This window comes from Fringilla coelebs, assembly GCF_963513975.1.
Source record: "Fringilla coelebs genome assembly, chromosome: 6".
Classification (NCBI taxonomy): Eukaryota; Metazoa; Chordata; class Aves; order Passeriformes; family Fringillidae; genus Fringilla; species Fringilla coelebs.
In genome coordinates, this window is record NC_140034.1 from 48,506,827 (window position 1) to 48,526,349 (window position 19,523).

Genomic DNA, 19,523 nt, shown 5'->3' on the forward strand with positions numbered 1-19,523 from the left:
TGCCGCTCGATGCCCGCCCCGTGACGCGCGGCAGCGGCGCCGCCGCCGGAAGCGGGCGCGCGGCCGCTTCCTGTGTTTATGTAGGGCCGGGCCGGCGGCACCGGGACCAGCGCGGCACCGACACCGGCAGCGAGGGGCGGCCGCCATGGCGGTGTCCGAGAGCCAGCTCAAGAAGATGCTCACCAAGGTACGGGCGCGGCCCGGCCGGGCTCGGCCCGCGGGCGGCAGCGGGGCCCAGCGCCCCGAGGCTCCGGGGAGTTGGGTCGGGAAGGGAGGAACGGCGCAGCGAGCCTAAAATGGTCGTGCCCAGCTGCGGGGCTGGGCTGGGACAGGGCCAGGCACCGGCGGGGCACACGGCACTTGAGCTCCCCGGTCACAGGAGGGACAAGGCGAGCTCAGCATCACTGACCGGGGTGGGGTGGGTTTGGTTATCGCCCCTGTGTAAGGAAACGGGAAAATCTCATGGAAGGCAAATCATTAACCACTGAATCATGCAGAGCCACGCGTGCCACTCCTCACTGAAAACTGGGCTTTGTCCAGCAGCTTGGAATGAACACCCCTAAGGCTGGCGCTTAGCGGGTGTTACGGGTTTGTTGGGGGGGGGGTTGGAATTTTTTTTTGGCAGCATTTAATCCTACGTGTAGCGTTTTGAACTGAAGTACAATAGTAGAGAATCTGGTCAAAACCAAAGGCACGTTCACCTGCATGGAATCATAAGCAGATTGTTTTTATCAGCTTGAAAATGAGTGTTGAATACCTAGTCAGTATCAGCAAATGAGATCGTGTGTGTATTTTTATACACCTGTCTTTGCTAAATTAATTACTGCAATGCCATAGAAGAAATAGAATTTAAGGTAGTCCATTGTCCTTGTTCCTCTACACTTGTTAAATTTATACTCCTGTCTGACTTTCTGTAGGTGATGAAAAATGAAGATGCTATTTCATTATATTTATTTTTAAAAAATAGTTACAAATTCTGTTCGAGAGAAGGAAGTTTAGTGATATTTCACATATTGGATAGTTCAGTGTATGAGATAACAAAAGCTTGGTCCTCATTTGGGGGAACCTAAGCACTTAATTTAACTTCAGGTATTTACCTGCTGTCAGATCTTGAAAAGCTTCATCTTTCTGTGATCTGTTTCCTGGTATGTAAAATGAGCGGAATGCATTTGCAATCTGAGAATGGAGGAGGAAAAAGGAGTCTGGAAATTAAGAATTCAAATTAGTCAGTTTTAGTTACCTTTGTAGAAACCACTAGGATCTTATATTTTCCAGAAGAGATTTTGACATTTATTGGAAATCAGTCTAAGTACAGAAATTGACAGCTGAAATTAACATTTAATTTTGCTTGTGGCAGTAGCTGGAATCATACAACTGTACTAAGTAATCATCACTCAGTGTAAAAACAGTTTGTAAGAATATTATCTTTCTTTGTTTTAATAGGGGTATGAAAATGCTTGCTTGATGTTCAGGTGTTGTGCCTAATTTTTGAAAGCACCCCCAATAACCAAATTTGTGGTTCATCAGCCCCATGGTGTGCCAGATTCGCAGAGTGCCTGCTGAGCAGGCAGGCATTGTTTTATCAGTTCTTGACTCAACTAACTTGAGATTCTTGTGCCAAAAGTGGAAGTAAAGCCTGACTCTGCTTACCTCTTTACTGTCAGGGTGGCAAGGCACTGTCACAGGCTGCCCAGAGGAGCTGTGCATGCCCCATCCCTGGCAATGTTCAAGGCCAGGCTGGAAGGGGCTCTGAGCAGGTTCTCTGTCTTGCGCTGGGAACAAGATCATCTTTGAGGTTGCTTCCAACCCAAACCATTCTATGATCCTTGTGCTTTTTGGAGCAGAGTCCTGCTCTCTTCTTAATAGTGGTTATGCCAATCTTGTTGAGGCTCTATCCTGGGCAATAAGGTTTGTTCCTATGAGAAGGCTCTTCCTTTTAAAAGTAGCTGGTGACCAGCTGTCATTTGTCCTATAGTAACACCTGCAGTGGTGTGAGTATGTGCTGCCAGACTCTGGCTGGTGTACATGAAAATTCCTCCATGTCCAGGCAATGCCTGTTCCTGCTTCTGCCAGGTGCTGGGGAGGGAGGGAGGAATGAATTCAAATATTAACAAAGTTGTTGCTCTGTCAAGCCCTGCTACGCACTCCCAATCCTGCACCAGTTTTACAAAGGATGCTGAGATGCTTTGCTGCAGCCCTCCCACCAAAACAGCATCCAGGGACTGACTGACCTCTGTGCTGGTGCTTCCATGTGCACACAGGAATCCCTGCTGGACCTGGAGGGGTTGATTTCTGTCCAACAGACCAGCAGTTTGCAGACAGACCATGTGGCTGTTTTGTCCTTGGTCATTTGAGGAAGAGCAGTCACAGCATCACCCGAGGTGCTGGTGCTTCCTCTAGGCTGAGGTGGCATGGTGGGTTCATCTCTGCTCAGTAAATCCAAGTTGTCATGCCCCAGAGGAGCATCCTTGTCAGTCTCTGGAGGTGACAGGAAGAAGAGTTAACTTCTAAGCTTCACAACTCGTGAGTGTTTGTCAGGGCCAAGGTGACCTTTAGCTGTGGCACCACAGTTTGCTCTTGGATAATGTCTGAATTAATTTGTTCAGATGTTGTTAACATTTGCGTGCTTTGGATGTCAGACATTTCATTGTGCTGGGCCCTTTGTCTTCCTACCGTGGTTCAATGAAAGGTTGCTGGCTGTGTTCCTTAAGACATCTGAAGATTGAAATTTTTTTAAATTGTATTAGAATGAAAAAAATGTCAAGGGACCACATTGCTGGCTTTTCCTTTCAATAGTAATTATCAGGAGAAATTACAAGGCTAAAGGGCTGCACTGTGTGGTGAACCAGCTCTCTGTTGCCCAGGAGCCTCTTTGCTGTCTGTGGGTTATGGCTCTGACTGGTGAATTCTGTAGTGATGTATCTGTGCTTTACAGGGCATCTGTGCTCTACTCCCTGCTCCTGATAAAAAGCCTGGGGCAAAACCAGTATTATTGCTGGTAATATTGTGCCTTGATATGTCTGCTTTCTAGCTGACTAAATACGTGTAAATGCTAATCAGTGATTGATAAATATGGTGTTGCTTTGAAAAGTGCTATGAAATAGATCTGTGTGGTTCATATCCTCAATAGCTGTTTATTGGGAATGTTCAAAACATCACCGTAGTCGTTTGGAGGTGACTTTTGGTTTTTTGGGTTTTTTTTTTAAGATTCATTCATATTTCTCAGATACACTTGGTTGTGGTAGAACATGAAAGAAAATGCAATACCTCTTTCCCAAATCAGGTGATGCTTGCATCCGTGTTATGACTTAACATCTTGTTAAAGTTCAATCGGTTATATAGGCAGTGGTCATTTAAGTAATATGGACAAATAAATTATTATTCCAAACTAAGTGTGGAGAAGAATGTCCATGTATAGATGTAAACTCTCATAAATGCTGTCTGTTGGGTAAAATAAAAAATTGAATTAAATGATACTAAAAATTTAGCTTCTGAAGTAATTTCTTTCTCTTTTGTTTTCCAGTACAAGTATAGAGACCTAACCATACAGGAGACAACCAGTGTTATATCTCAGTACAAGGACCTCAAACCTGTCATGGATTCATATGGTTAGTCTGTGCAGGAGAAAATTTTTTTGGTGAATTGTTAGGTGTCTTTGGTAGTTTTTGTGGAGGGAAAAAGCAGATTAACACCAGAAAACATTAGTTGAGTTGCTCTTTTTTGTCTCTGACATCAACTCTTTTTTAGAAGCACAGACTCAGTAATATAGTAAGGTTACTTTAGAAAATAACTATCTAATGTGCCAAGAAGTGTCACGTTTTTCACAGCTTAACTTTTAGTTAATCACTCACTGATGTCATCAGTTGGTGTCCTGAGATTGCTGGTATCTTACAAATTCAGCTTTGCTGCCATATAAAGACATTTTTAAAATTCTGTGTAGGAAGAACTGTAAATCAATGAAGAAATGCCTCATTTAAAATCATTGTGGTCGTCCTTAAGGGTATGAAGAAAACAGCCAAGTATGCAGAAAATTGGCATGAGAGTTTTATAATGTAAATTATTGATGATAATCACTGTTTTTTTGTTAGCTGTTTTAAAGTATCTAGGTTAATTTAAGTTTAAGCATGTTAAAGGAAGATGATATCTAGGGTTTCACAGCATACAGTGTGCCATTGTAGGTGCTGAGGTCAGCCTTCTTTTGGCCACCTTTTTTTAACTGTTACCTGTGGGATTCCTCTGTGTTCTAATTTATATTACTAATACATCATCAAAAATTTTAAAGTCTTCTGCTTTTTACATTGTGCGTCTGGATTGGGAAATATTAAGAAGGGGCATGGACAGGCAAAAGGTGAATTAGTTTTAACTTGAGTAGCTGCTAGCCAGCAGCTGTCACAAAAATAAAAATTCATGCAGTGACTGAAAAAACAAAGCAGGAGTGAAAGGACTGTGGCTGGAATAGCTGCCCAAGTTTGCATAAGATGGTGATCACAGTTCCAGATATCCTTGAGCTGTAGCCATTTGTGTTCCCTAATGCTCTTTAAGCTGCCTGGAAGAGGCTAAGCACAGAATCACTTACAGATAATCGATATTATTTGTAGCAGTGACATCAGCTGCAAGAAAGTGATTACATGTGGGAAAGGGACTTGTCGAGAATTCTTGTGTCCTTCGCTGTACATGACAAACAATGAACAAAGCCATCAAAAAAGTTTTTTCCATTCAAGAGAGAGGGGGAAATGTGGGAAATGGATTTGTGTAGAATTCTCAAAGCCTGATAGAGGGCTCACATAGTATGCATCTGTATGCAAACTTTGAGATAAGAACTGCTGACTTAGAAATGCATGGAACTAGAAATAAGTTTCAAAGGATGGCCTTATGAATAAGACTAGATACTTTGGAGAAATAGAACTATGAAAGATACACTATAGTAGGACCCAGGACCGGTAATTTTAGATGATTGGTTTTAAGACATTTACAGCACGGTATAGCACAAGCTGATAGGCCAAGAAACACTTATAGTGAATTGTAATTTGGAAATGGTTAGCTTCTAATTGTGATGGTGTAAATTATAACATCTGTATTGTCTCACTCTTCTCATGAGACTAAAAATGCAATAAAAGATTTTAAAATGCCTCTCAATTGCCCCATCTCTAAATCAGAGAAGAGCATAATCTGACATATGCATTGCTGATGAGACAGTTTTCAAGTTCCTATTAATAATTAAATATGTACCCCCATTGACATCCCAATATGTTCTACCTGCCTCTGCAGAACATCAGCACCACAATAACTGTGCACAGTAACCTACATTTGAATTATGGCTAGAAACTTTCAGTAGGAATTAAGAAGATAAAAGCTTCCTCAACAGAAGCTGATTCATTCAGCCAAGAATAATGTATTGGATTCAAATTATGAGGAAACTAAATTAGGTCAGAGTTCTTGTGCAGTTTGTGACTAATATTTGTCAGAGTCAAGCACTTTTTCTTCCTCTTCAGTGTGTTACTGTTTGGTTAAATTACCTTTACTGATTTTGTAATAAATGCCTGTGGCCCAGGAATTTTCAGTATTCTTGCTGAGCTGTTTTTTTGAAGAAGGCATAGGGGATTCTTTAATAAACCTCAGATGAGAGTTGTTTTTTAATCAAGTTTGAGTTCAGATTATCTTTTCAGCAACTTGCATTACTTGCAGTTTGCAAGGTTCCATCATTTTATTTGGTCACTGAATGAGGAAACAGTTTTATTTGTAGAGAAGGTGGTTTGACAATGATTAATCATTCATTTCTCAGAAGTGTGTTATTCATAAAGAGTTGCCTGACTGTGGACAGTCATCTGCTAATCCATACATGTGCAAGAGCTGAACCTTTCAGGCTGAGTTTATATGTGTGTAACTTGTGAAAACTTTTGCCAATAAATAGATGGATAATAACCTGAACCAAGATTAACATAACCAGTATGTTTGTTTTAAAAATATTGTTTGTTCTCTTTCAGTTTTTAATGATGGTTCATCCAGGGAGTTGATGAGCCTCAGTGGAACCATTCCTGTGCCTTACAGAGGTATTCATGTATTATAATTATCATCATCCCCATTGTTTTCCCAAATTGCATTAAAAACTTTGATTTGCCCTGATTCAACTTCACTACTTCTGTGATCACTCTTTTCTTGAAATCCTTTACTTGTCCAAAGTAAAATATTTTTAAAAAATTGCTCTCCATTTTTGCTGCAGGATAAAATTTGCATGCTGAGCATTGCTTCTTCAGTCATTTACAGCTTTGTAGCATATTTTTTCTTTCAACATTGCACATTTTCTCAGGCTTGTCCATTGAATTGAGGGTTACAAACCATTTATTTCTGCAGCTAATGATAATTCAAATTAGAGTCTTATAATGTTGCATTGTAGAACAAATGAGACTGTGTATTAGTGGTGAATGATGATTGTAAATCAAATTTTGTAAATTGTTCTGAAAAATGTTGAGTTGGTGGCCATAGTGTTCCTATTCATTGAATGTTATTAGTAAATTTTGGCTCTGGCTTCTTTGTTAGAAGTTGACTCTACTGGAGTTAGGAGTTTTTATGAACCTGAATACAGGAGGACAGTTGAAGAATTGAGACAACTTCTAAAATCTTTTGAAATATCTTTTCTAGGTAACACATACAATATCCCAATTTGCTTGTGGCTGCTGGACACCTACCCTTTCAACCCCCCAATTTGTTTTGTTAAACCCACTAGCTCTATGACAATAAAAACTGGGAAGCATGTTGATGCAAATGGAAAGATATACCTTCCTTACCTGCATGAGTGGAAATACGTAAGTATAGGGAACTTGAAGTTCTCAAACTGCTCATTCTGCATTCCTCAAGAAAGTTGTATAATTTTTAATAAAAACCATAGTCTTTGTTAGAGATCTTAAACCATTTTTAAAATAAAATCAACTGTGTGTTCTTTGGAATGTCCTAAAGTTCAGGATGTTGCATTCTGTGTTCTGGTTATTTAATGTTATATTTTCAGTTACAACTTGTCTGATTAAACAGTGCAGCACAAGGTGTCCTCTCCCCTGGCAAGAGAGTGATGTGAAGATTGGTGAGATAAGAATATTTACTGAAGGGAAATTATAAATTTACTTAAAACATCTCTGTGACTAAAATGGACTTTTACAAGCTCTTGGTCTTCTTTATGCAGACATTCCTGGAGCCTCATGTATATGGATATATTTGCTTTACCAATAAATAGAGGCATTGAGCAGTGCAGGCCTCATAGCAGTTTTGGCCAAAACATGGACTTGTAAAGAAGCTGAACTTTGTTGACAAGATTAGAAAAATGATACAAGATGCATGGTTCTGTAAAAAGTGATTAACAGGAATGCATTCACTAAGGCTGGGTGTGTGGTAGTTCAGTGCTTGCATAGTAATAGTGGAAAAACACTGCCCAAGTCAGGTGTTGCACAAAGCAAGAGGATCATCTAAGGTACAGCTGATACAGAATTCTTTCAGTTTGAGGGGTTGGTAAAAAATAAGCAAGTGGATTATAGAGCTAAGTAAACTCTAAATTGGGGTATTTAATCTGGTGCTGCAGTCATGATGCTTGTTTATATTTTGGCAAAATGAAATCATGCCTGTATTAAGTAGTTATAAACAGATAGGCCTGGTTCAACTGTATTTCAGGGAGGTTTATACCACTCCTTAGTGGGTTAGGATATTTTTTCTGTTGAGGCATTCTGAATCAGAGCAAAAGCTGTGATGTATGAAATTGAAATGTCTAAAACACTTGGGATCTATATATTTTTCATGTTGGGTGGTAGATTTCATTTTTAAAATATTATTCTGGTTCATCATTGGACATTTATACCCAGTCATTTATTGTCCTGCAGTTGATATGGAACCATGTATTACACAGTTTTTTCTGGCTGTGTTTTGCTGTATGGTTTTGAGTACAAGCTGACTGGGTTTGGTATGTGTAATAGAATCCAGAAAGGAAGTTAATTATGCACATATATATACACATGAGAGATGCACATTTTAAGAACATTTAAACCCACAAATAAAAGGAATGCCTTTGAGAGCTGATGGAATGGCATCCTATTGTTGCTACAGTCAGTTAAACTGTCTTTTAGCAAAATGAGCAACTTGTGATTTGCTTTCCCTCCCAGCCCCAGTCAGACTTGTTGGAGCTGATCCAGGTCATGATTGTTGTGTTTGGAGAGGAACCTCCAGTGTTTTCTCGTCCTACTGCTTCCTCCAGCTACCCCCCTTACCAGGCAACAGGCCCACCAACCAGTAAGTGCTCATCCCTACTCCTTTCTGCAAATAATCATCTTAATATTCAAAGGGATTGTTGCCCTGCACAGTTTGCCCACAAACTGTGCGTTTTACCTTTTATATTGCCTTTTTATATTTACCTTTATATTGCTGACTAATGAATTCACCTGGGCTGTGAATTTACTTCACTTTACCTTGTTAGACTCAATGATCTTAAAGGTCTTTTCCAAGTAAAAAGGTTCTGTGAGTCTAAGAATTCATGTGAGCCTTTGGGTTTTAGAGGGGAAAAATAAATCAAGTTTGTATTATAACACACAGCAAAACTCAGACAAAGCCAGAACACTCTCAAACACCCTCAAAACAACCACTGTCCTTTCAACATTCCAAGATAGACTAACAAAGTGATATTCAAATAGCTTTGTATCTCAGTTTCTTTCATTCTAATAATACAAGCCCATCTTGTAAATATCCTGCAACCATTGATTTCATAAGCACAAGCATGCCTACAGCTTGTTTCATATGCCCACACTCCTGTGTGTCAGGTTTGTTTTTCTTTTTTTTTTTTCAAATTGCTGGCTGACTATTAAAAAAACCCTGCCTTGTGATTGTTTTATTCTTTGTTCTCTGTTAAGTTGGTGTTCTTACTTGGTACCCATTCTTATGTTCTTGCAAAAATCCTCAAGACTTTTTAAATTATTTATTTATTTAAACCTCTGGAGACATCTTATTTTAAAGACTGGGAATAGGTAGGTGGGGGAAAAAGAAGTGGGAAGCAGAAAATCCTAGAAATTCTTCCAGGAGGATACTCTGTATTAGGTGGGAAAAAGCCAAAAAAAAATAGTAGCATAGACCTAAAGCCGAAGACTGGGAGAGTAGGAAAGGGAGAGCAGTTTAGCTGGAGATTGTTTATTTAATAAGGTTATAACAGTGCCACATGAATTTAATGGTGCAGTAGCTGTATTTGTATAATAATAAATAATTATTTATTTTTGCCAGATTTTTAAGGCTGTGTCCATTTTCTATTGAAATATGGCTTTAACTTGATCACAGTGTTATTTTTGAAAAGCTGAAGTGCTATTCATTGCCATTTCCAGCAGAACCCATTTTCAGAAAGGTTTTAGGCTCTGAACCTGGGAGAAAATGGGTAGCAATCATAAATGGGACCATTAGGAATAATTGACTAAAGGCAGGTGTTTGGGACTTTTCAGCTTGTCTGTGGCTACCCTGCTTGTGAGGGCACCAGAGGGTTGGGTTGTCCTGATTTTCCAGGAACAGTGGGGGTCAGTATAAGTGTAGTTTTAGCAGGGGCTGTGACTTGTGCCTTAAGGACAAACTTGCAATGAGCCACATTTGATTGCTCTTGTAGTCACTCAAAGCTGAAGTGCTTTGAATTACTATTTTCAATTGAATTGAGCTGAAGTACTATGAATTTCTTCAAAGCTGAAGTAATTCTAGTGAAAATGTTTCAGGGTTTTGAAATTATTAATAGCTACTTAGTTTTACTAGTGTAATCAGACTTCCCTTATTTTACAGACATTTAGGGTTTGGGTTTCTTCACATTATAGATATATTGTTTAAGAAGAAATAAAGTCCTTTGACAAAAATTTTAAGCATTTGAAAGTACTGAAGAGTGGAAATATCTCCACTCTTAATAGCTCTTTAAAAAAAAAAAGTTACTTGATAAAATATTTCTAAAATTGCTAGAAATGTGGGATAAGTATGTCCAAAACATAATTTTGTCAGCTTCTCAGGAAAAATCTTAAACTTGCTAAGACTATTTAGACATTTATATTTTTAAATATTTTTTAATTTTTAAATTATTTAAAATTTTTTAAATACAACTTCTAAACAGCAGAAATTACTCACTAAGGACATGGTTGGATCATGAAACAGCTAATCAACTACTCCAAAGGTACTTAAATTATGCACTTGTTATTTAGTGGGAAGGCATCATTGGCTAGAAAGGTTAAATTCTTTTTTCAGCTATTACATAAAAATTGGAAAGAGCTCTTCAGGTGGGTCATCTTAAATACCATGTTTTAGGGTTTTTTTCTGAGTACCCTAGCTGCAGATTCTTTTTTTTTCTTAGTACACCTATTTGTTGTGCATTTTTAAATCAGCACCTGCTTTTATCCATGCAGTAGTATAAAGCAATGATTAAGGAAAAAAATTCCATATAACAATAGGAGTATTTTTATATATCAGGAAGAACTTCTTTACATTGAGGATTTTAACTTCTGAAATGTAAAAATGCACAAAATTCTTGTTTTATTTAGCTTCCTATGTGCCAGGAATTCCAGGTGGTATATCTCCCTATCCAGCGTCAAGCACTCCAAACCCAAGGTAAGAGCCCCTTTAAACTATTGTCATTTTCCTGATGGAGAAGTTCACTGAATAGTGTCTAATCATAATTGTATTTTCATATGGTGTATCTGTTGTATTCATGTTAGCAGGCTTTGTTAAAAGTGAGGGCTGAATTCTTGTCAGTAGCCAAAATTGGAGGAAGGTCTAGCATTCTTAGTTACTTCAAATAAAATATATATGGGTGTGATAAATAGATTTTGAAATTACCTGCCGGCTGTTATCTTTCTTCACTCCTATATTTTTGTATATTTATATTTTATATGACATAGAAAGAAATGTACCCCTAAAAGTCAGGATTTTATTAGCATCTCAAAAATTGAACAAAATTTTGCTGAGCTAATACAAACCTTGACTCCAGCATAAATGTGCACTTAGAGTAATCTAAGGGAATTTGAAGAACACAAAGTTACTTCAAAAGCTTTTCATTAATATTAACCAGGATTTCTTTCTATATAATGGTTAGGAATCAAGCATTTCCAGAAGACTTGCAGATCTGCGTTAGTAAATAGTAAATAGAGATGTTGACTACTGCCTCCTAGTGTGTATTTATATTTTTTACATCATAAGTAATTGTTTTTATTAGTAATATCCTTATGACCTGATTTTGTGGTAGGAGCATATGAGATTTTGGTGTAATATGAAGCATGTTTATTTTTTAAAAAATTTTAAATGGCAAAACCTGTGAGGATTGGGAGGGGGGGAGTGTTATGTTTTAAGAGGAGAAAAGTTAGGATTTTTTTTAAGTTCTTACAGCATGTTTTTTCCTCCTAAATATGTTTGTTTAAAGTGCTCTTAATGTTTGTACAAAAGTAATAGAAGAACTGTTTTTAAAATTTATAATTTATTAATTAATGGGAAGGTTTTAAGAACTATTAAATTTGCAGTTACCTGAAGAGAGACAGAACATGCTTATTTTATATTTTGCGGGGGTTTTTGGAATGCTTTGTTTAAATATTACTCTAATACTCTGCTACATGCTGGTGTTTCTCAGTCCTGTACTGACTAATTTGTGTCCTTGTTTTATTTGATAGCAAATGTATTTTAGAAAGATGTTGTAGACTATCACATGTCACCTCATTATTGTTTCAATGAGCAAATGAATACTTTGGCTTTCTTTATCCATCGGAGCAGGACTGAAAATTTCTGGGGGAGTAGTTTTCACCTTGCAACCATATTTTTAACAGCATTCACATAAAGCAGTTCATCAGCCATCTTCTTAACTGTTCTCATATTAAAAATTATTAATTTGAAATTGTTGTGGGGGAGTTTGTAGCTAGAATAATTTGTTTTGGATGCTTGTGGCATTTCACATAGCAAAACAAGGAGATTCAGGAGAATTTGTTATCCAAATGTTGACCAGGCAATAACTAGATAGGGTTTCAGATAAAATGGTACCTTAATACCAGAAATACCAGTTCTGAAAGATGTTAATGTGAACAGGAAAAATGCCTGCAATTTTAACGTTTTTATTATGCAAATGACTGTTTTTCATGGTGGCAATAAAGATAATCTAGATGGATGATATTTTACTAAAGTTGCATAACATTAGCATATCTTTCTTTGTCAAAGCAGCTTCCCAAACTATCCTTACCCAGGTGGTGTTCCCTTTCCAGCAACCACTAGTGTGCAGTACTACCCTTCGCAGCCTCCTGTCACCACTGTTGGTGAGTACCTTGGAAAGGGTTTCTCTGAAGTAAAGCTTCTCTCTGTAACTGATATGTAAATAAATGAAATGGAAAAAAGAACATGTTGTTCTTACTCTGAAGTTCCAGAGCATTGATTTTTAATTAAACTTTATTCAAAGGAAGAAAAAAATACATTTTATTCACCTTCAGTCAGGAATTTGATATATTTCTGGGGTTTATTCAATACATTGTGTGTGCTTCATGAATATTTTGAAGAGCCCTGCATGTAACTACATGGGATTTTCCTTACCCTTTATCTGTAGGTGACTTTTGATTGTCTGCGTTACTCTGTTCGTGGTTTAGAAAAATACCTTTATCATCATTTAAATATCTAGTGGACTCTATTTATACTTTCTTTCCTCCCAAAATAGTAACTTTCTAAAGTAGCAGTTTGGAATGAGCTTCATTTTTAGTGAGTTTCTTCTCCAGCCTCTTCCCTGTTGCTTCTTATTGATCTCTACTTGTCACTTCCTCCTTTGTTCCCTTCAGCATCAGCATTTAGGGTGTTGACCTGTGTCTTTTCCCAGTCTGCTGCTCTGTGGCCCTTGCTTTCCACCCTGCCCCTCACTGCCAGTGTATGTGTAGAAGACTGGGAACCAGTGATAGATGTCACCTAGTGCAGTGGGAGGCGGGTGCAGTGACTTTCCAGCTGGCTGATATTCCCTTTGGCACGGTTACATGGTGAGGGTGTAGATTCTGTTGTTCATTAGCAATCCGTTGTAGACTCTTAAGCCCTGTAATTTAGAAGTGCATCCGTAGGTTCTCCATCTAATGTGTGAACTCAGTTATTTATGGAATGGCCTGGGTTAGAGTCATAGAATGTCTTTTCTTTCCAGAACTGTGTGTATTTTGTGATTTTTCTTCACATACATGGGGACAAGGCAAGGGAAGAGAGATGCTTCTACTTTACTCTTACTAAAATATCTGAGGAGTTCTGTTACTACAGAATTTGAAAGCAGCAGTAAGTTGTATGTTGTATTTTTCTTGTGCCTGATCCTGTCCTTTGTGTCCAAGTTCTTTCAGCCTTTTCAATTAAGAAAGTATTTCTGAAAGTTCTTGGCTGCTTCAGTGGTCCCCTCCCCTCTGAGGTGATGTGAGTCTGCCATGCACAGTGCAGGGAAGCTGCTGTCCCACTCAAGTACCTCAAATAGTGCTTGGTGTTGTGGGGCTGCACTTGTGTCCTGGAGAATTCATGGTCTCCACTGGCTCTCTTGTAGGGAGCTGATAACCTTTCTAGGCAAACTTGGCTTTCTGCAGTGTCTTTCTCAAACAAATCCAGTTTTGCCTTTATGTAGCAAAATGTTAATTTAAAATAGAAATATATTCTATTTTTTTTCCTTCCTTTTCAATCCCACTGAAGATGAATAGAGGTGCAGTATCTGGCAAAGATGGAAGACTCTTCCAGTCCTGAGTTAGATCATGTGTGATACCAAGTTGTAATGGCAGGTTTCATAGTGACAATTTAATGTTACACTGACTCGTTAGCTGCAGCTAGGTAAAAGCCTACACCTTGTTTACGTGGCTTATCGCTTGGGCCAGATGAAATGCAAACACATCTCTTTGATCATCCTCTACACTTAAAATATTGTGAGGTGGTTTTGTTGTGTTTGTTTTGTTGGGTGTTTTTTAGTCCAGTATTGTTTTTTCTTTTGAACTTAAAATGTTTCTTTTCTGTGCAGTTTGTTTGGCTGTGGTTTACTGTGATAGTTTATTTAGGAGCATATCAGTTGTCACTACTGCAGAGTTATGTGTGGGTGGTGGTGTTTCCTATAGTGAACCTAGTTCTAACCTAGTTTGAATAGAATGAAATTTTTCATGCAAAGTAGCTCAAGTTTTTTTACCATCACTGGTTTTACAAATAAATCCTTTAGGCTTTTTCTTTCTGTTCAGTCATCTCCCATTAATTACTTTTCTGATGCAGTTACTGGTTTGATGATTCTATAAGGTCACTTCTGAAAATAGACTCTGCTAGTAAAGGTTAAAGGTTTCAGAGTTCTGTTGATTTAATGACCATGTGCCATGAAATCTTCTCCAAGCTGGGCTAATTATGGAAGTGACAGAAGATGCTGTGGGTTCATGCTCTGTAAGAAGATACATTCATTGAGCTGTATTAAAATGATGCTTTTTATGTTCAAAGACCTCTACCCTACCTGGTGGCATTTCTGTGGGAACTTGTATTTTTTTAGGTGTATTGTGATTTTATTTTTTTTTTCCTCTGTACTACTTAACTGTTAAAGTGAGTCTTGCATAAAAACTCCCAGAGTGAGGGATGTCAGGGGATAAGAAAGTAAGCATAAGTTTTACTGAGACTGGTTCTGGCTGTTTCCGACTTTGTGTTAGAATATAATTAATTATGTAAAGTAAACAGTAACTAAAATCATGCTAATGCTGTTTTTTGAAGGGAAATCAGGCCATACCTTAATCAGGAAGTCCTATACAGTGAATAAACTCTGTCCTAGATAGTTTAAGTTTTATTTCTCAGTGTAGAAAGTGCTGTTGTTCTTTTCTCCTTTTCGTAAGAAGCATCAATGATGGATTCCTGGGTTTGTGTATATGGTGCTATTTGACAACTTCTGTTGCTGGCTCTAAGAGTTCACCAAATTTTGCAAATTATCTTGTTGACTGGCAACAGAGTGAATTTTTTAGGCCACAGCTGTAAATCAGATGAAGTGTTGGGACATTTATATTTTCTTAAGGCATTTCGTGCACCAGTTGTGTAATAATTCAGTCTCTTTATTTTTTCGGGGGAATTTCCTTATTTTTTTTAAAAAGTACACATATTTTGCTGCAAATTATATGTATGCAAAGTGCTCACATTAGTAATGATCAAAATTTATGTTTTTTTTATTTTAGAAGGCTTTGATGGATTAGTAAGCGTGATGTGCTTCTTCCTGTAGTTCCTGTCATTCATTTGCATAGCTTTATTTTCCCACCCATGTGGCTTGGTGTAGGTTTTGTGGACAGGAACAGAGTAAAAAGCATAGGAAAGAGATACAATTTTATGCAGTCTTATTTTGATAGCAGAAGTTTTAAAAAAGAAGTATTCAATTATACAAGAATCACGTGAACAGTGATGAGTATTTTTTCATTTTGATGTTTTTTGAAATCTAGGGCTCTGGAAAATGTGATGTGCATAATGCTGTAACAGCTTCAGGGTTTTGATAGCTGTGTCTCAGGATAAAAAGATACGCTGGCAAAAATTCTTCTTGCTTATTTTCTTTGCAGTTACAGATATTCAAATCTCTTGGCTTTTCATTCATAGCAGTTGTGAAGTTTAGGCACAAAAGCTGCTGTAATCTTGCTTTGTTGTTACAATCCAGTTGAAATTTCACTGATCTAGAAGGTGTGAGGCACAAGCCTGGGGAAACTGTGATCCTCCAGTTATTCCCACAGAATAATTGAAGTGCTTTGTGATAAATATCACCAGCAGCCACTTCACATTTGCTAGAGCACTCTGAGTTTCCTGGTCTGGAGACATATTGCACTTCCTGTGACAGACACAAAGTACTTGCCTTTCTATTTAAAAGTGTGTTAGTGACAGACTTTTGAAATAATCCTTGAAAGGCTGATTTTCAGAAGCTTATTCAGGTCTCCTGGCCCTTCTGCTCACTAGCCCATAGGGATATACTTACTGTTCTTGAGCCTGGAAGAAGTGATCCTTGGATATTCACCTGCTCTCTTGGACCCCTCTTCCCTCTATGGTAAATTCCCATGGAATTCTTCCAAGAAGATCTGTGAAGAGGCCAAAGTTAGCTCTCATGAAGCCCAGGGTTGCAGTCTTATTAATTGCCCTGCTTTCTACTTGTGGGATGCAGAACTCCATAATCTCATGGTCACTGCAGCCAAGGCTGCCCCAACCTTCACATCTCCAACCAGATGTTCCTTCAGATGTTTCTTGTTAGTTCTACAAGGTCCAGCAGCACGTCTTTCCTCATTGGCTATATCTGTATGAGAAAGTTATTGTTAGTGCTTTCCAGGAATCTCCTGGATTGTGTGTTCTGGCTGTGTTGTCCCTCCAGCAGGTGTCACGGTGGTTCCCCATGAGAACCTGGGCTGCATGCCCTTCCTGGGAGTATCCCCACTTGAGCTGCGTGGGTGGTGTCTATAACTCTCCCTTTGTCTTTCCTAGTTTAAAACTTTCCTTACCAGGGTAGGCAATTAAAAAAAAAAAACAAAACAAAAACCAACAAACCCCAAACTAATACCTGTAGTAGGTAAATTCATTGTCTCGAGCCAGCTGTTACATTAATTGTGGTTGAATATGTCCTGCCCTTAACTCTTGTTCTTCTTTAAAAGGTCTTGGACTAGTAACGTTTATGGACTTCAGAGGAAATGGCCACCTCGTTTTTAAAATTAAAAAAGAGTGTGGATGTGGGAATAGTGAAGTGAATGAATGGATGCATACTCTTACATTTACTTGTGTCCATCCTAGTGTATATTATCTCACTGTGATCTCTTTGCTGCTTCTGGAAATCATTATGAAGAACAGTTTATTTTAGTGTCTCACACTGCTGAAGTCCATAGAGCAGCTTGGCCACTTGCTATTCTAGCTGGCTTTATAGTGCAGCCCAGCATGCATGTTAAGCTTGTGAAACGTCCTTGTGCAGGACCCAGCAGAGACGGCACCATCAGCGAGGACACCATCCGCGCTTCCCTCATCTCGGCCGTCAGCGACAAGCTGAGGTGGCGCATGAAGGAGGAGATGGATCGCGCACAAGCCGAGCTCAACGCCTTGAAACGCACGGAGGAGGACCTGAAGAAGGGGCACCAGAAACTGGAAGAGATGGTGACTCGTCTGGATCAGGAAGTGGTAAGCTGAGAGGAGCCTCTGCTCCCCACCTGAGTATTCCTAGTAGTGAACAGAGGCTTGGAATTAATTAATCCTTAATCATGCGAGAAAAAACAAAGCTTCCAGTGCATTGTGCTTTCCCTCTTTTGCAGCTGGGGGCTTGTGCTCAGACAAAAGCAAGTTAGAAATAGCAGTGACCATGAGATGCAGTGTCCTGCATGTGTCTTAGAAATGTCATTGCTCAGTAATAGAGGAACAGTATTATTTTCCCCCATTCTTCCTGAAAGATGTTAGTGGTGTGAGACTATTTAATATTTGCATCTCAGTTTCTTGATAATAATGTGTAACAGCAGTACTGGAGAACATTTCAGTGTCTTAGTGCAGAGAACACTGATTTTGGTCACAGCCTCCTTGTATAACTTCTTTCCCAGTAGTCTCTCCTACTCAAAGTATGCTCAGAAATTCCTGCTTTTCTTCTTAAGGCAGCTTCTGCTTAGTCCATCTGCTCCTTGCACTGCTGCTCAGGAGAAAGATTCTGGGATTGATCAACAGTTTTTGAATCCAGCTCAGTGTTCAGATGTGGTTTTAAAAAGTCATTAGAAATTATTAATTGGACTAGAGTACTGGGGAATACTGCATTCGAAAAAAAAAATACTTTGGCTTTCTTTTTACTATCTTTAGCTAGTTTAAATGGTTATTTTTCCTAATGAGGCAACTTAGAAATACTTGGAGTGTTGGCATGCCTTCTCTACAGTTATAAATGGGTAATGGATTGACATTATCTAAAGCAGATGTTACTCCTTTAAAAGAATCTGAAATCCACAGATTGATAACGCTTTCTTCTGTAAAAATCGTAAAGATAAGCAAAGAAGTACAGAATGAACTGGTATGTCTAAAACTCCTTCATCTAGACAATTGTATCACAAGAAGATAAACATCTTAATTGTTTTTAGGCTGAAGTTGACAAGAACATTGAACTTCTCAAAAAGAAGGATGAGGAGCTCAGTTCTGCCTTAGAGAAAATGGAAAGTCAGTCAGAAAATAACGACATAGATGAAGTTATAATTCCTACAGCACCACTTTACAAGCAGATCCTGAACTTATATGCAGAGGAAAATGCAATTGAAGACACCATTTTCTACCTTGGGGAAGCACTGAGACGTGGAGTGATAGATTTAGATGTCTTTTTAAAGGTAGGTTTCTTGGGATGTTTTTAAGATGTGCATTTTAAATGTGTTTACTTTGGACTCTTTGGTTCTGCTTACTAATGTTCATGATCTCTTCACAGAAGAGGATCGTGTAGGAACAGGAATATTCAGGCATAAGTTTTAGCAAGTGATTTCAGAATTTAAAGACCAGTTTTGAAAGCATTATAAATATAAAGTCATGTTGTTTCCTTCTTGTGTAGACCTTGCTAGTTCTGTTTATCTGCTGTTAGAAGAATCATTCTCTGCCCCATGGGAAGTGCATTAGTCTGATTGCACCTTATGGAGTGCATATTATTACTTTGATAAGAATATGTGTGGAGTTAATAATTAATTATTAATATTATAATTTAATGAATTAGTTAATAATTAAAAATCACAACAAATAGATTGTAGTGATTGCATTTGGTAGCCACCTGCCAGTCATTTTAAGCCAAGAAAATGCTATTTAGTAGAACAATGAATTTAATGTTTCCAAAAAACCGACATCCCATTTGGATCCCAGAGTACATTTGTATGGCAGTATTGAGTTTTTATCAGAACTTTACGATAGCCAGCTGTTGTTTTTCTGTCTGCAGCATGTACGTCTCCTGTCTCGCAAGCAGTTCCAGCTGAGGGCATTGATGCAGAAAGCAAGGAAGACTGCTGGACTCAGTGATCTCTACTGAATTCCCAGACCAGCTGGGAAGTTAGGTTTCCTTGTGAAGCAGCCATTCTCTTGATCTTTCTCTTAATCAGTAGGTGCCCAGAGTAAGTTATTACATCATCCAAGTGTAAGATATTTTGAATCAATAATATATTTTCTTTTTGGTAAAGACTAGCTTTTATTAATGCACTTTCTATCTCCTGTAATCTTTGTGCTGGTGGACTTAACGCTGAATAAAACTTGTTGCATATTTTCTTCCTCTACAGAGCTGTGTATGATGTGCTTTCTTTTCAAATATGCAGTGTCAGCTTAACCATGCTTCCACTTGTGAGATTTGGAAGACGTTTTGCCAAACTGGAGAAAATCACATTTATTATGACCAGTGAAAACTGAAAACGCAAAAGGTTCTTGGTCTCAGCACCATAGCCACCATAGCTTAAGACTGAGCCTTTGCCTTAAGGCTTTTCATGTTCCTGCTGGCTCTGAAGAGGTTGGAGTTTATTTTAAAACCTGGGTGAGACTTCCATGAATATATAATTGCCTGAAGCACAGCTGTACACTTAACATGATTATACAAGTGATGT

At 38.3% G+C, this 19,523-nt stretch overlaps 1 protein-coding gene across 2 annotated transcripts; it reads left to right on the top strand.

The window, feature by feature from the left end:
* The first annotated feature begins 57 nt into the window (after nucleotides 1–57).
* TSG101 (tumor susceptibility 101) lies at nucleotides 58–19,204 on the top strand. Of its 2 annotated transcripts, none has more exons than XM_084207953.1 (10): nucleotides 58–187; nucleotides 3,524–3,608; nucleotides 5,985–6,050; nucleotides 6,640–6,803; nucleotides 8,142–8,268; nucleotides 10,527–10,593; nucleotides 12,184–12,278; nucleotides 16,907–17,109; nucleotides 18,042–18,281; nucleotides 18,872–19,204. In XM_084207953.1, exons 1-10 carry the CDS (start codon nucleotides 146–148, stop codon nucleotides 18,959–18,961), a joined length of 1,179 nt encoding a protein of 392 aa, XP_084064079.1. In that variant the 5' UTR covers nucleotides 58–145; the 3' UTR covers nucleotides 18,962–19,204. The 2 variants fall into 2 exon arrangements, with proteins under 2 accessions (XP_084064079.1, XP_084064080.1); XM_084207954.1 differs by having other exon boundaries at nucleotides 12,187–12,278.
* Nucleotides 19,205–19,523: the final 319 nt, after the last annotated feature.

What these genes read in the sequence shown, in the direction of transcription:
- TSG101 (XM_084207953.1), top strand. Translation starts at nt 146, where the DNA reads ATGGCGGTGTCCGAGAGCCAGCTCAAGAAGATGCTCACCAAG. An exon ending in GCCTCCTGTCACCACTGTTG is followed by an intron (nt 12,279 to 16,906) that starts GTGAGTACCTTG and finishes GTCCTTGTGCAG; the next exon opens with GACCCAGCAGAGACGGCACC. An exon ending in CTCGTCTGGATCAGGAAGTG is followed by an intron (nt 17,110 to 18,041) that starts GTAAGCTGAGAG and finishes AATTGTTTTTAG; the next exon opens with GCTGAAGTTGACAAGAACAT.